The following is a 14,712-nucleotide window of genomic DNA, read 5'->3' on the forward strand; positions in this document are numbered from 1 at the left end:
TAGTCCACAATAAAAAAAAAAATGACATCAATGCTTTACAAGCCAACACAAAACTTATTCTGGAATAGGTTTTTTTTTTCCCCCTCACATGAAATTTTTTTTAAGCAAACAACTTTTTTTTGAAATTCTTTTTTGTTTTAAGTAAACCAATTCTAAACTTGTCTTATCAACAAAGAACATTAAGACCGTAAGACTCATGATGAAACCACAACTTAATTCACAGAAGCACCAACGTAACACAGTTCACAGCAACCTTTCTCCTGTACATTGAGACAGTATAAAATATAGGTAATTTCATGTGCATTAAACCATGGATTGTCTAACTGTGAGTCAGTTCAGCAAAAGGTGACACAAATAGGTAGCATTTGCCCCAAAACAGGGTAAATATTTTTCTTATACTAATCTACAAAAAGTGGTTCTATATATATATCTTAATGAGAAAGTGAGCCACCTAAAATGGCCTTATCAAAAAACTTTACACTGCCTGAAAAATGTAAAAACTATTACAGACCTCTAGAGACTTAAAATCAGACAGTTTTTTTTCTCAAACTGTTTTTGGAAGTAGTCTGTTAGAAACCAACATTCTGTGTCCCTGGACACATATTGCTATTGTTACCAGTGACCGGGAAGAATGCCAATCCCTGTATAATACTTTCAAGTCTGTTTTATGAAAAGAAAAAAAAATAAGAAAGAAACATTTTTGCCACAGGTTGTTTTTTTCTATAATTAATTTGTCTAATAATAAATTTCAGTCTTGCATGAATGCAGCAATGTTTTTCACATTGACTTCCCAGAATTCATAGCTAGATGAGGTCACATGCAAATTTCAAAGGTCAAACTAGATCAAAGGTCAGTAGGAGAACCAAATATGATGTGAGGTCAGAAAGACATCAGAAACAATGACGGGACGATGAAACTTTTTTTGAGACGCCACAGGGACATGCTAGGCAAACGGTGACCTAACGGGCATGAAGATGTCTAGGGAGAAAACAAGGGAGAGTAAAAAGTTACACAGAATCTACGCAGCAGCAACAAAATCACTCTTAAGGGTGCAGGAGAAAAACTAATGCAAATCTTAGGTCATTAGGGAGTCTAGGAGCCATCCACATAATTTGCATTTCTTACAGTCTTTATCCACAGCACAATGGAACCCCAAGAGAATCCATCCAGAGAGGGAGAGGGGATGGATTCCGGGTGTTTGGGGTGAGGGGCTGGCAAGGGACAGGGGAGAGGATCCAGTTTCAACGAATGTAACATACGGGGAAAGTCAGACGACTGAATTGTAAACTAGATAATGGAAGTTACGAACAAAATAATCAGACAGATACAAACAACAAGAGGATAAAGCATGAACTTTAGGCCTAGGGTTCAATGGTGAAAAAAAGCCCCTTCCTAGGACGATTCCTCTAGAGACTACTTCAAAAGGATCTAGCTAGCACAGAGAACTGCTCTTTAGGTACCCAATAAGTTAACAATAGGCAATAAATAACTTCCATTATTTCTGAGGCAGTAAAAATTTTGTACAAAAATAGAAATGCTTTTTTTACAAATAAAATTTACAGGCCTGTGGCTTTCTTTTTTATTTATGTATTATTTATGTATTATTTATTTATTATTAAATTTATCTTTCAAGAAACATCAAGTATTTTCACTCATTTTTATTTTATTTTTAAACCCTGTAGCTTTAAGAAACAGATCTCTAAATCTTTTTTTTTACATTAATCCTTTCTAAAAACTAAAATAAAACAATAACAAAATAGACAACCAGTGTAATAATCTGACCAATAGTCATGTTTCTTTGAACCCTAAAATAAAATCCTACTTATTAAGACAAACCAAATGTAGTGGAAAGACGTTTTGTATTGTTTTAAGTGCTTCTCCTTGCTTTTCTGTGGAGCTGGGCCACTGCCTTAGCCTCTAATCAGCTGGCACCCTCCTAGGGGGTGGGCGCAGATAGGAGGGGTGAATTCTCCAGGCAGTGCTCTCGGGGGACCAGGGGTCTCAGAGTTAGAATTGCACATTAGCCTTTGTTTGCCTTTTAAATTCTCAAGATGTCATTTATTTTTATTTGTGTATGTGTGGTTTTTTTTAAAGCAAAAACTAAAACAAAACGAAAAAAGTAAAAGGAGATTCAAATTGCAAAACAAAGGAGAATACAGTGGCACAACTGGAGGAGGAGTTTACTTGATAGAAACAAGGTAGCCCAAGTTTTAATTATGGCGAACTGGGTTGGGGGGTGGGAGTGGGAAATGGAAGCCTTATTGTAAAAATAACCGTCTCTCTTGGTAAAAGTTGGCATTGTGGTCCTCCTCTGCCTTTCCTGTTGAGAACAGGCTTGGCTCGTGGGACTTACCCTAAGAAAGCTAAAATAAGAGCAGGGAGCCTCTGGGGTTAGGATCAGTAAGGTTTGCTGTCGTTTTTGGAGCGCTTCAGCTGGACCTTCAAGCGTTTCATGCCAATCTGAAAGCCATTCATAGCCTGGATAGCAGCTTGCGCAGACACTGGATTGTCGTAGCTAACAAAACCTGGAAAACACAAGGGGAAGGAGGGCGGGAATCAAGATGGAGAGGCAGCCGAGTAGAGAAGGGGACCAGGGCTTCACGGAATAGCTGGAGCGTGTAACTGTAAATGGGAAGTGCCCCATGGTCTCAATTCAACTTTACTAAATTCACTGCGCGCCTACCATGGACGTACAGGGCCTGTTTTAGGGGCAACACTGGAAATGGCCACTGAGAAGCAGTGAAAAAGCTGGTTGGACTGGTAATTTAGTATCAAGAGAACAAAACCCCTCCCCAGGAGGCTAAAATCTCAGACTTCATTGTTTGAGTCAATTCCGTTTGTGTTTCAAGTCCCTTAGAATCCTTCTGAAAGAACTCCTGGTGCATAAGTAAGTGCTGCTCATGTAAGCGATGGTGTAACTTTTCTAGGGCTGGAAGGGTCCCCAGAGGCTCACATGTGCCCCCAGGTGGATGCCAGGCTGTGCTGCCAAAGACCCTGTCCTTCGGTCCAGTTCTCCATCCGTATTCAGAGCCCACGCCTGTTTGGCTGTAGGACAGGGTAAGCTAGTGAATTAACTCTAGAGTAATTTATATTCGATTTTTAACATTTTGGAGTCATTACTGAGAGGAACCTATGGACCCAGGGGAAACACTGGGCCTTTTTCCTTATCTCAACTTCCATTTTCAAAGCTCCACTGAATTCAACAGAATGGAAATTGCTACCTTGTACTCCCAAGAGTCTTGGGGAATAAACAGTCTAAACAGCTTGGAGCTTACCAACCCTCCTAACAGAATTCCCAGTGTCTTCTCTGTACCAACACTTGCCACCAAAACGGCAGGGAGGGCACGCTTTTGAAAAAGAACCAAGGATGCTCACTGAAGACCCAGAAACAGAATTTTGATCACACAGTTTGTTTTAACACAGGACTGGGGGAGCGGAGCTGTAGGGCGGTCACGCAGAGCTTTCTTCAGTGAATGCTGAGCTTCTACAGTTCCTACTTAGTTTTGGATCAAAAGGGAGCTATTATACTGATTGAATTTCAGTTCTGAACATCAGAGGTTCTATACTAAGCTTCTCCATCTATTATTAAAGGTTAAAGCTAAAGAGAAAATTCCTTTACAAACTAGAGGAGGAAAAAAAGGCCATAAATATACTTTCAGCTGGTAAAAATGAGCATATGGTATAAGGCAGAGAAGCCTCAGAGGCAGGCTGTATTTCAAAATGGTGGTTTAAATTTTTATTAAACCTAATTCCCAATAAATGCGATCTTGAATCCGAGATTTTTTCTCTTTCCCCTCTGGGTCTTTCTCCAGAAGCAGCAAGATGATTAGAGAACGGAAATGGGTCAAGGGTGAAATGGATAATGAAACTTGACTAAGAGGCTAGAATGGGGTACCACGGTGTGACTAGCAATCCAGCAAACATGGGACCGCAAGAAACTGAAAACACAGTCCATAATGCTAAATACCAGTGTCTGCTGATACACAGCTATAGCTTGCATTATTATGAACACATTGGTTAAGTAGTTTGTGGGCCGACAGGATCTCTTTTCAAGGCAGTAAATATTTTCTCAAAATCAAACCACGAAGTCCAGTCCCTCTCAAGCCCAGGACATTGTTCCGCGATGAGGAATATAAAAGTCTGGCTCAAAACCTTGCACAGGGAAGCTCCCAGAGGTAAGCTCATGCTGAAACACGCACACACCCCATGTAACAGCTCACTTTCCACTGCACTCCCTCATGAGCCGTTACAAGGCGGTTTATGTACTCGCCACGGCAGCGGCAATAGTGTAATGGGTTCAGGCTGACAGCCTTTCCGCTGGGGTAAAAAAAGGGCCTTTAAATGCTCGACACACTCATTCCCCTAACAACAGAGGCTTCAGAACTTCCTAGGTGATGGCACAGAAATTAGAAAGACGTTATGATAATGCAGTTTTAGAAGCCAGCACATTCTCTTTAGACTGGTTGCCCATTATGTCAGCCAAATACTAAGTGTGGGTTTTTGGCTGTTTGACAGCCACGGCTACCTTTGATGTTTTCTTTATGCCATACAGTTCTAGTTGTATTTCCTCTGGCCCCTATCTACTCTACTTTGTTTTATGCTACTGTTACTACCTACTACCACCATGAATTATTAAATTGGAGGAGTGGTTAAAGCAAAATCCCAGACTGGGCCAGAACTTGCCAAGCGAGTATACATAGTCTGAACATTCTACCTTCTAACTACTTTGGGGACCAAAAGGGTTTGAAAAATAAAACAAGAACTAGGTGTAATGAATGCTCTTCTCCTGCTGTGAAACATTAGTGCCTGCAGTGAGCTTGCCTTCCTCTCTCAGGGAGCGAAAACTGCCCTGGGAGGCAGAGTCTGGGCTGCTTGAGGAAGGCAGGCAATCATAGTGTGGGGTGCTGAGGAACTGGGTTTTCCAAGGTTCTGGGAATACCTGCACACTCCTGTGTTTTCCATCCACTCAGGCAGTCCCTGCAGATCCCGTCTGCAGGTTCCTGAGTTCCAGTCTAAGGCAGTGCTTTCTGTGACCACGAACTGGGAAGGGATGTGCGTTTGTGTGTGTGTATATCAGGATGCTGAACAAGCCCCCAGGACAGTGTGTTACCCACAACCACAGTGTCTGAGTCATACTGACCCTGGAAGAATAAGGAATTAGTGGCAGAGTGTCTGCAATGCTATTCTGTATCAGGACAGCCAAAGCTACAGTCTGTTGACTGTGTACTCCCATCTGCAGTCTATGGGGCTTAAAGAAACTGCTGTTGCTCTACAGTGACACATTGTTAGATATATGTAGGAAGACGCCTTGATACATTACCTAATGCATGGGCATTTAGTTTCATTTCCCATATCCTTCCTTTTTATACAGCCCTTTCTCTCTTTCGATTAAACGACTTTGCCTAATCTGCTTACATGGATCCAGAAAACCAGGAACCACCACCACACAGGGAAAGCCCTATCCTGACTTCTGAACTATTTGCCATTTACATTTTCCGTCCCATGACTCCTCACTTGGGAATGCAGGGTAATATTCTAGCTTGGTTTCTTTTGCATACCAAAGCACTTGCTCAGATTGGTCTGTTTGTCAATGAAGACTTTAGCAGAGATAACATTTCCAAAAGGCATGAACATCTGCAGAATGTCCTGGTCTCCAAACTCCTGTGGAAGGTGGTAAATAAAGAGGTTTGCACCCTCTGGACCTAAAGAGGAAAAAAAAATCAGAGTAAGGTATTCTTCGCTTCTTAGATCCCAAAGCCTCTTCTTAGGAATGCTCTAACAACAGACAGGCTAAGCATCTGGGCTTCTCATTCTAAAAGAGGATGAAATAGATGGATCTATGTCAAGTGCTGGGATGTCTGTTAGGAAAGCAATCATCCTTCAGATTTTCTGAATTTCCAAAGAGAGACTGGTTAAGAATGGCTTCTTTTTCACTGATAATCTTCTGTGGGTCACGTTTGCTTACTGCATATTAGCACATATTGTCAAACTCCCCTTCATGGAGGTGAAGGTGGGGGCCATGGGGTAGAGTGGGTTTTTGCTGGGCAGCCATGTTTTGTAGTGTGCGTATACTCTCTCTTGGAGGAGAGTGTCCTGTGCATTCTAAGCAAATTGCAGCAATTTAGAATAATGGATAAAGCAGTAATGCTGCTTGGATTTCTCAATCATTTACCTAATTATCCATCCAGTTTTGATTTGCCAAATCTCTTAACACACAGTCTAATAACCGTCTTTATTAGAAATGACTGGCTATGAGTCAAGGCAGGGAAAAATAGGTGGCTAGAGTTTCCCAACTGTGATAGGAATTATACCACTGGGAACTGGCCTTGGAAATGAGTGCATGAGGTGCAGAAGCTAGTCAAAGACTAGGCTAAGCCAAGCTGTTCACTCTTACCCATTACTTTCCAGAAAATATAAGAAAGAAGGGAAGAATAGGGAGGATCTTCTTAGCTATACCGGCTGGAGAGGTAAGCTCTCTTAAGTTCCTTCCCATTTCATTCTCCCATCTCTCTACCCACCTGTACAAGAACTAGTTGAAGGTTAAAAGAAGCAAAAAAGAAAAAGGAGGGACTCCAAATGACCTGATGGAAGGTATCATCTTCTCATATATAAGGGATAAGAATGCCTCCCAGCTTGAAGGGCACTGGGGGTAGTTGCAGATCCTTCCCCATATGGTTCTGGAGAGGCCCCAGGGCGGGATGCTTCTAGAATGTTGTGGCATGGTGTCTGGGAGGGAAGGGAGCTCAAAAAACTGGTGAAGTAACCTCTGCAGCTGGTTCATGGAACCTTAACTGGCACTCACAGGAGAGGAACCAGGACTGCTTGCTCCACTGAGAAGCCCCAGGAGACAGGCTGCAGTGGGTGCCCTTGAGTGGAGAGACGGGGCAGAGAAAAATAAAACTGGGGGAAAAGGAACTTTGTAAAAATAATAACCATGATGAGTGAGGAGTCCCATTCATTAGAACATTTTTTCTTTTACAATTAAGAAAAAATGTTCTCATTGATGGGACTTTTCACCAGGAACACTTCTTGAGGCAAATTTCTGAAGCCACAGAGATGAAGCATTTCTTCCTAAGTGTCTACTTGACCACTTTAACTTTTTATATCACTCACAATTTCCATGGACACATCTGCATTCCAGTGCAAGGGAGGCAGTCTGTATGTAAAAGGACACAATTGCAGGGCTTAGGTCCCCAAATATTTCCTGGTTTTAAAAAACTTAAAACTTAATATGAATAGATGCAAAACCAAAACACTGGAAACAGATGTTCTGAGTGTTACATGCCACGCGCGTCCTTTGCAATATGTATATTGGGCAAATCTGGTACTACCCAGATTTAATGTTCCTTGTAAATAAAAGGGCCAAATGCACAAATGAGGATTAATGGGACCCAATTTGGATTCTGAAGTCATCTCACCGCCTGGAGGTAAAATGCAATTTTAATGCACTATGATGGATTACTGGCTATGCCTGGATAATCTTGGCATTCTAGAAGGCTCTACATTCTGAATGTATCTGTGCCAGATAGGGAGACCAAGAAAATATGAAGACATGTAAACTCAAAAGGAGGCTTTGTCCTTTTATTCATCATTTTTCCAGGAAAAAAATGCCACGAGCATCTCCTACTGTAGACCCTCCAGTCTTTTCATCACCAAGAAACAGTTTGACTTTGCAAACTGCCAAAATTTTTAACTCTAAGGTGATTTGATATGGAAAAACCTCTCGTATGCACAGAAGGTGGCTATTGCTATAGATACCAAAGGAAAAAAACCCCTTTTTTGAGGATTTCACCTACGTATCCTCCTCAGCTGTTTAGTACATTGCTCAGATTTCTCCTAGTACATGTTATTTTAACTTGTGAGAGTTCTCCATGTCACATTGTTGGGCCCAGCTGGTTAGGAGTTCATCCTCTGTATTTCTCACAGGGCATCTGCTCTAGCATAAAGCACTTGGGGTGTCTGTATCAGACTGCCCGCGCCTGCTCGCTTCTTGTTGGGTCTCTGGAGCCTCTACCTACTTGTGTGTGCGTGACTTGCCTCCTGCAAATAAAAGAAGATGGGAAGATATGAACGAGGTGAGAGGATATTCAGGAATGGCAGACAAGGTGGCCGCCTTTCCTGGATTCAGAGCTGCGGGGACTGCCATAACCCTGCAGAAGATTTAGCTGGGGAAAAATGAAAACCAATTTCTTTACAAAGCCAGAGGGGCTCATTTTCCTGTGGCTAAATATATACCAGGTACATGACTACATACCTCAAGTTGACTGTCAACGCTCTTGACCAAAGCATAGAACTACAGAGTAGAAAATCTAAAAATCGATTTCATAGTGGAATTAATTGGGTTTTTTTCCAGCATAACTTGCCTTTTAAATTATGTCTTAGTTAAACTCATATTAAGATGGTTTGAATTCTTTGAGCACACGTTAACGGGGCGGGAAGAAGAGATCAGATGAGAAGGCGAGCGATGATTAAAATATCCGCACACACCAAAACCACCACCAACCAAAAAATAAGAAACCCTAAAACCATGCTATTGGAAGCCTGCATACCTAAATATAAATAATGTGGAACTGGCAATAGTTATTTTCACCTATTTTACATTAATCCCAGAGGGTTCACTCCTGCACACGCCCTAAATCCCTAAAACTCAAGGCATGGAGATTTAGGGCAGGGGGCTGGGGTGAAGCAACCGAGAAAAATATTGTTTGAGGGCCCAGACTTTATCCTTAAATGACCAAATTTTGAGTCTGCTGGTGACTGACTGATATTTTCTAGAGACACAGGCTATCTAAATTGCATGGGAGGGAACTGGCTTCCATGGTCTCTTCTGAGGGCATCATTATCTTTCAGGACCCCTCCTATTGCCCTTACTTGTCACCATGGTAGACCCCACACAAAGGGACCTCAATACAGGCGTTTCCTTGGGAAGTCTTGGTGTTTCTGACGTAGGGTCTCCACATGTCAGGGGAAGCGCAGTTGTCTGAACAGTTTTGCGTGTTTTAAAATATCTACAATAACTGTCAACTAAGAGTAAAGAGAAAGTTCAAATAACGAAAAATAACTTTCATATATCTTTCATTTAAAGAGAAAAAGCCTTTTTTTTTTACACAAGTATATTTAAAGCTGTGTCCCCTTTATCACTTTACAAAGTAAAACTATTTTCTTTCTTATAGAACACCATGTTGAAAGTCAGAGTATTCAAACAGTTTGCAACGATGGGGTGAGGATAAAAGAGAAGGAGAGAATAAACATCATGTTGCAGATTCTGCTTTAAAGCAACTTCAATTAAGGAGGAAGAAACCAAAAGGAAGAAAGAAAAAGAGACAAGCTCTCCTTATTTGGACAAGCTCAGTACTTTATAATTAGCTTTAATTTATTCTTAGCATTAACTTCCTGACGTTTACTTGCTTTATTGGCAGAGAAGCAAGGCAATCAATCACTTATTTGCTTCCCCAGAAAACCCCCAATTAAACAAAGACTGAGTCAATCCCAACAGTGGATTTTATCATTAAGCTGGAAACCATCGTCTACTGAGAGGCAACCCCAGGGGATGTGGACTCTGAGAAACCTGGGACCTGCCAGAGAGAGCACTCCACCCACAGAAGACAGTATCAGCTCATCCCTCCCACTACCCAGGAGTTTATATGTAAGGGGAGAAATAATAGGTGGTCCATGCTGATTTGGGAAAGCAGGTTGCTGGCAATTTCTTGATGGCAGCAAATACTAAGTAAGCGTGTACAAGCACGCAGTGGGTGAGAAATCCATCTTAAAAAGGTAGATGAAACATAGGAAAGAAGATTGAAACAGTCTACGCTTCTCAAGTTTCTTAGAAAAACCCATGAGTGCTGGCAATAAAACGATTTTTCTTATGATACTGGCTCAATCTAGTTTTTTTGAAAACCTGCTCTAAAGACGAATGCGGCACCTTTGCCCTGGGCCGTGGGGAGGCACGTACCTTCCTTTTGGCTGCCCGCAGCGCTCTGCTGTTGCAGCAAGCTCTGGCTGTACAGAGTGGGCAGTGCCGCTGCTGCGTACTGCTGAATCCCTGAGTAGGCCTGGGTGAGGGCGTCCATGGTGCCCGCCGTGCCATTCGTCAAGCCCGTGGCGCCAAGTCCTCCATTCAGAGCCGCCATACCTGAGAGCATTTGAGCAACTTTACAAAAAACCCAACAATAGAGAAGAGAAATAGCACTTTTCATTAGTGCTTTCCAAAGGAAGTTAGAGAATCATTTGACACAAGTACAACAGCAAGTGCATGCAGCCAGCACACCAATTCAACCAACATGAAATCAAAAACAAAACTATGAAGTAATAAATCATAATAATGGTGAACATACAAACACCAACAACCAACCCCCCCGAGTGATGATAACCCTCACTCCCCAGGCCACTGATCACGATTCACCAAGGCACCACAGTTAGACAACACATTGTAATTCCATGCAATGTGCTACTGGCAAGTACTGTTGTTATCTTTTTAAAATAAAAGCCTTCTGCTTCTTAGAGCCTAGAAGCATGTAAAAACACATTAGTGGCAGAGGCCTGTAACATCTGTACACTTAAATCCATTTACTGGGCTCTTTGAGGAGCCATGGGATGGCTCAAGGGGTTGAGAAAAGGTTAAAATAAAACTTTTCTCCCTTAAGCTGTCGGATGAGGAAGTGGCAGAGAAGACAAGCCCTGAACTCAGTAAACCAGTGAATCGGCAGTTCCATTAACCGGCTTTCCTAAGCAGTTGAAGGATGCTGTCAGGGACTAGGACCTTAGGAGGAGCCGAGCTGATTAAGAATTAAAGCATAGGAGAAAATGTGGATCCTTCTTCTAATTGCAGAGAAGTGAAGTTCCTTCTTCAGTATGAAGGGCTAGAAACAGAATGGGGCCATTTTCAGCAGCAAACAGACACACATAGGAATATTAATCAGTGCCCATGTCACTGGGGTTTCTGCCAGTGAAAGAGCTCGATGTCATGTTTTTCACTCAACTGAAGTGACACACGTGTCTGTAAGCTGGATCTTGGCTATTAAGTGATGTGAACTGGATGTTGGCCAGCACACTTTTTTGATTTTTTTCCCTTGTATCCTGGCTGCTCTTTTGCTCTATTATGGTTGCTGACTGTGTCACATTTTCCCTGAATACTGAGTCAAAACAAGCAATACTTTATAGAGTGTTAACTTTCATATAAACTCAGGAAATGGAAGAGGTGACATCATAATTGTCTTTAGTTCCCTTTTATGATTAAAACATTTTAAAGTTTCTGGGAAGAACTTACTGAAAACATTAATGAAAATCTTGAAGGGATTAGGGCTATTGATTAGGACAATTAAAATAGCAAAGATAACTGGGAAAAAAATAGGTAAGTCTAATGAGAATAGGGAACTAAGATAAGGAGGCTTAGAAATTATACAGAGAAATCTAATCCTTAAATACCTCAACACTCCCGTCAATGTTTTTGGCTTGCCATCCACAGGAAATAGAGGAGGTGGGGAATGTTTTACTTAGTCCATACGTGCCTCTGTTATTTTGACAAACTTCCTCTCTTAGATTAAAAGGACTACATACAAGATATGAATTACCCCATGGCTTTACAGTAGAGGAATCTCATAGTGCCTCTGTCTGGTATTCTTCCCTGGGGGGCTTGAGGAGACAGAACTGGGCCTTGGGTGATGTTACCAAGTACTGTCTGCTCAGGCAGAGGAGTGGGGTGGGGTGGAGCGGCAAGGACAGTCAGAGGGACACAAGAATGGAGTAACTAGCCTACTGAAGAAGGAAGTGACTTCTTGCAGATCTAGGAAACACAAGCTAAGCTAAAAGGGTGTTGGCCAGCAGAGGTCCTGCTGACTCTCCTTTAAGTTTCTCTCCCTAATTCTTTCCCATCATGCAAATAAGTGCTGTTAAAGAGCCTGGAAATAGTTTGTCCTCCTAATTACTCTAAACAACCCCTCAGACACCAACTAATCACATTTACCTCGTGCTTCCTTTCTTCTCCATCCCTGTTACTCTTATGGCTGCTGAAGAGGTAGGGAGTATTTATTTCTCTTTTCCCCTTTTGGTCTTATTTCATTCTCACTTCCCAATATTTGTGTGAATGCAAAGAAACATCAATGTTTCTTTTCAGAGACAGGGTGTAAGATAACCCAAGAAGAGCCAGGAACTGTTGACAAGTGCTGCTGGTTTCATTTTTGTCAGGCTGTCAATAGGTGCTAAGGATACAGATGATCACGTCATGGGCTCAGCCCTCTGGAAGAGTGGATTCATGGGCAGGAAGAGAATTCTAGTAGGAAAGTGAGCGGTGACTTGCTACCCTACTTAGACCCCAAGGCGTATGGTTCCTGGTGTGCACGTTGGCTGACAGCTACATGGAGCACAGCTGTCTGACAAACACGGACTGAAGACAGAGGCTCCACTACGAGGACTGTCTCCGGATCCCCCTGCCATCAATGGAGTGGTTGAGAGCACTGCGTCTCCACGGTACCCTGTCAGCTAAGGGCCTCGGAGTTTTCAGGCCCTGCCATGTGAGACCTTTGAGTGCCTTCCTGTGATCTGTAGCTTCCACAACCTGGCTTCTCCAGAGGGCTAGACACACAGGTGGTATTTAATTGCAGTGGTCATTGGTGCCTGGCTCCTTCCCTTCTGGTATGGGACCTTTTTTTAATTGTCTAGGTTATGAGAATTATCTTTTTACTTCTAACTCTTTCCCCCTTTTTGGCAATTTTTTTTTCTCTTGAAATATAGAAGCAGAATGAACTTCATACTCGTGAAAGACTGGCTGGATGTTTCAGGACTGGAGTCCTTGTGAGGCCTGCAGCTCTAGTGAGGGACATGCCGGCTACATCCACACATGGTTCCTGCCTACCTTTCACAGTGGTTGGCTGTGTTTCTGGACTATACCTCAGGGCAAATGTGCTTTGTGAAGGGTTCTGCTTGCTTCAGCTGATTCCACGTGTCTGGGAGGTAGTCCTGGTTGGCCTTAACCTGCCTGGGATGGGGAAGGAGATGGTCGAGGAGGCAACAAGTAAAAGGGATGTTGATGCCAAAGAGGGGAGTAGCCACGGCCTCTGCAGCCCAGGGCTTTCCTCTCCACGGTATAACCATCCTTTTGAATAAAAAATAAGGGTAAATATTCTAACAAGTACAAGTGCATTGAGAATATTTAAAACCAAAACTATCCCAGAAAATTTGATGTGTGTGTGTGCCAAATCCAAGTAGAATGGGTAGTGGATTACCTGGTAGAATTTGAAGAACCATCAAAGAAAGATTTCAACTTTTGAGAGTTATTCCTGTGAATTATCTGAGGTTAGTCTACATTAAATAATTATTATAGCAAAGATAGCACTTGTCAATTCAGCTGCTGGTATCTGATCACATCTGAAAACTTTGGACAACAGAAACAGAGGTTGGAAGAAGGTTAAGTTGAATGAAATGCTTCCCCTTAAAGAAATAGGGCTTTTCTTTGAAAAGGCCAAATGGATGGATCATTGCATCCCATTTAATCTAGACTCCCACGCTTGCTATTTGATCAGCAAGACTAGAACAAAATGGAAGGTGTGGCAAACCTCACCAAGGGAAGGTCCTTACCAATGGCCTATCAATAAAGTTAGTGCCTATCCTCACTACTGTGTGCTTTAAACTTAACTGCTCTCCAGAGGGCCTCAACGGATGGAGATCTGAGGAGCTGTGAGATTACTGAGTAAATCTGTGAAAATGACAGAGAAGGACTCACCCACAAATATGACCATGAACATGACCATGGCCACTATGAAGATGGTACTAAAACGTAGAATCGGGGGCAGAGTACCATAAGCCAACTACATTTACTTGCAAGCCACTCTGCTAGGTTTTATACCAAATAAAAAAAGAGAGAAGTGAGGACTGGATTAATATTCTCATAGGTTTGTAATCTATTTACTGGGATAAGCTTTCCTTGGTATAGATAAGGTATATCCTTCTAAGCAGCAAGCTGATAATGAGAACTTAAGTATAAAATGTCTAGAACCAGGAGAGACGAATATGAGTATGTACAATTAGTGGCATTTATACATATGCCTATGTTAACATGGTCACAAGTGTGTGTGAGGTTGTGTGCTTGTACATGTATCTAGCTACACATATCTTTTATATATTGCAAGAATACAGATTAAAACAGTAATTTCACAATGTATATAAAGGGTGACAAGCCACAATAATATGCCCAAAGCATCTTCTCCTTTTTCTTCTCGACACAAAATCTTTCCATAAACACCATTCACCAGGCATTTGTGGCTTATATTTGGACAACCATAATTTCAAGCGCCACATGGTAAGCCATTTGGAAGAATTATGCCATTTAAACAAGGAAAAATAAGGATGTCACTTGACACATATTTAAACACACGAAATCAGATGCAGAATCTTACGGACATATCTGCAAGAAATGTTTTCTTTGTCTTAGTTCAGATGTTAACAAACGAAACACGCCTGGAGAACCCTCAAATAAACCAGAAGTGAAAGCTCGGTTCGTGAATTACCCACATTCCGTCCTTTTGATCTTGCTGGATTTCTGCTTTTAGCTTTAGGATGCTGTACTTTTTCAGTCACTCCTTTTGTGAATGTATAAAGGAAGAAAAAGGATATCAAACTCTAACAGTTTAATTTAGCTACTTGTCTACTAACCAAAACTTTATTTTGAGGGGGAAGTGAGGAGGCCTCTGGCAGGGAAGAGGGTAAAATTTATGC

General features: G+C 41.9%; 1 protein-coding gene across 42 annotated transcripts in view; it reads right to left on the reverse strand.

Annotated features, from left to right (window-relative positions):
• Positions 1–461: 461 nt before the first annotated feature.
• CELF2 (CUGBP Elav-like family member 2) overlaps positions 462–14,712 on the reverse strand; it is a 500,204-nt gene continuing 485,953 nt past the window's right edge. For 13 of the 42 annotated variants that reach the window (XM_070501030.1, XM_070501053.1, XM_070501035.1 and 10 more), the window contains 4 exons: positions 9,956–10,135; positions 5,559–5,702; positions 2,354–2,525; positions 462–978 (listed from right to left, as the gene is read on the reverse strand). In XM_070501030.1, coding sequence (XP_070357131.1) covers positions 2,398–2,525; positions 5,559–5,702; positions 9,956–10,135 — 452 coding nt within the window. In that variant the 3' untranslated portion in view covers positions 462–978; positions 2,354–2,397. Of the gene's footprint in view, positions 2,526–5,558; positions 5,703–9,955; positions 10,154–14,712 lie in introns of all 42 variants that reach the window. The other 29 variants (XM_070501042.1, XM_070501026.1, XM_070501021.1 and 26 more) reach the window with 8 other exon arrangements.

Source organism: Equus asinus, chromosome 29 (genome assembly GCF_041296235.1).
Source record: "Equus asinus isolate D_3611 breed Donkey chromosome 29, EquAss-T2T_v2, whole genome shotgun sequence".
Classification (NCBI taxonomy): Eukaryota; Metazoa; Chordata; class Mammalia; order Perissodactyla; family Equidae; genus Equus; species Equus asinus.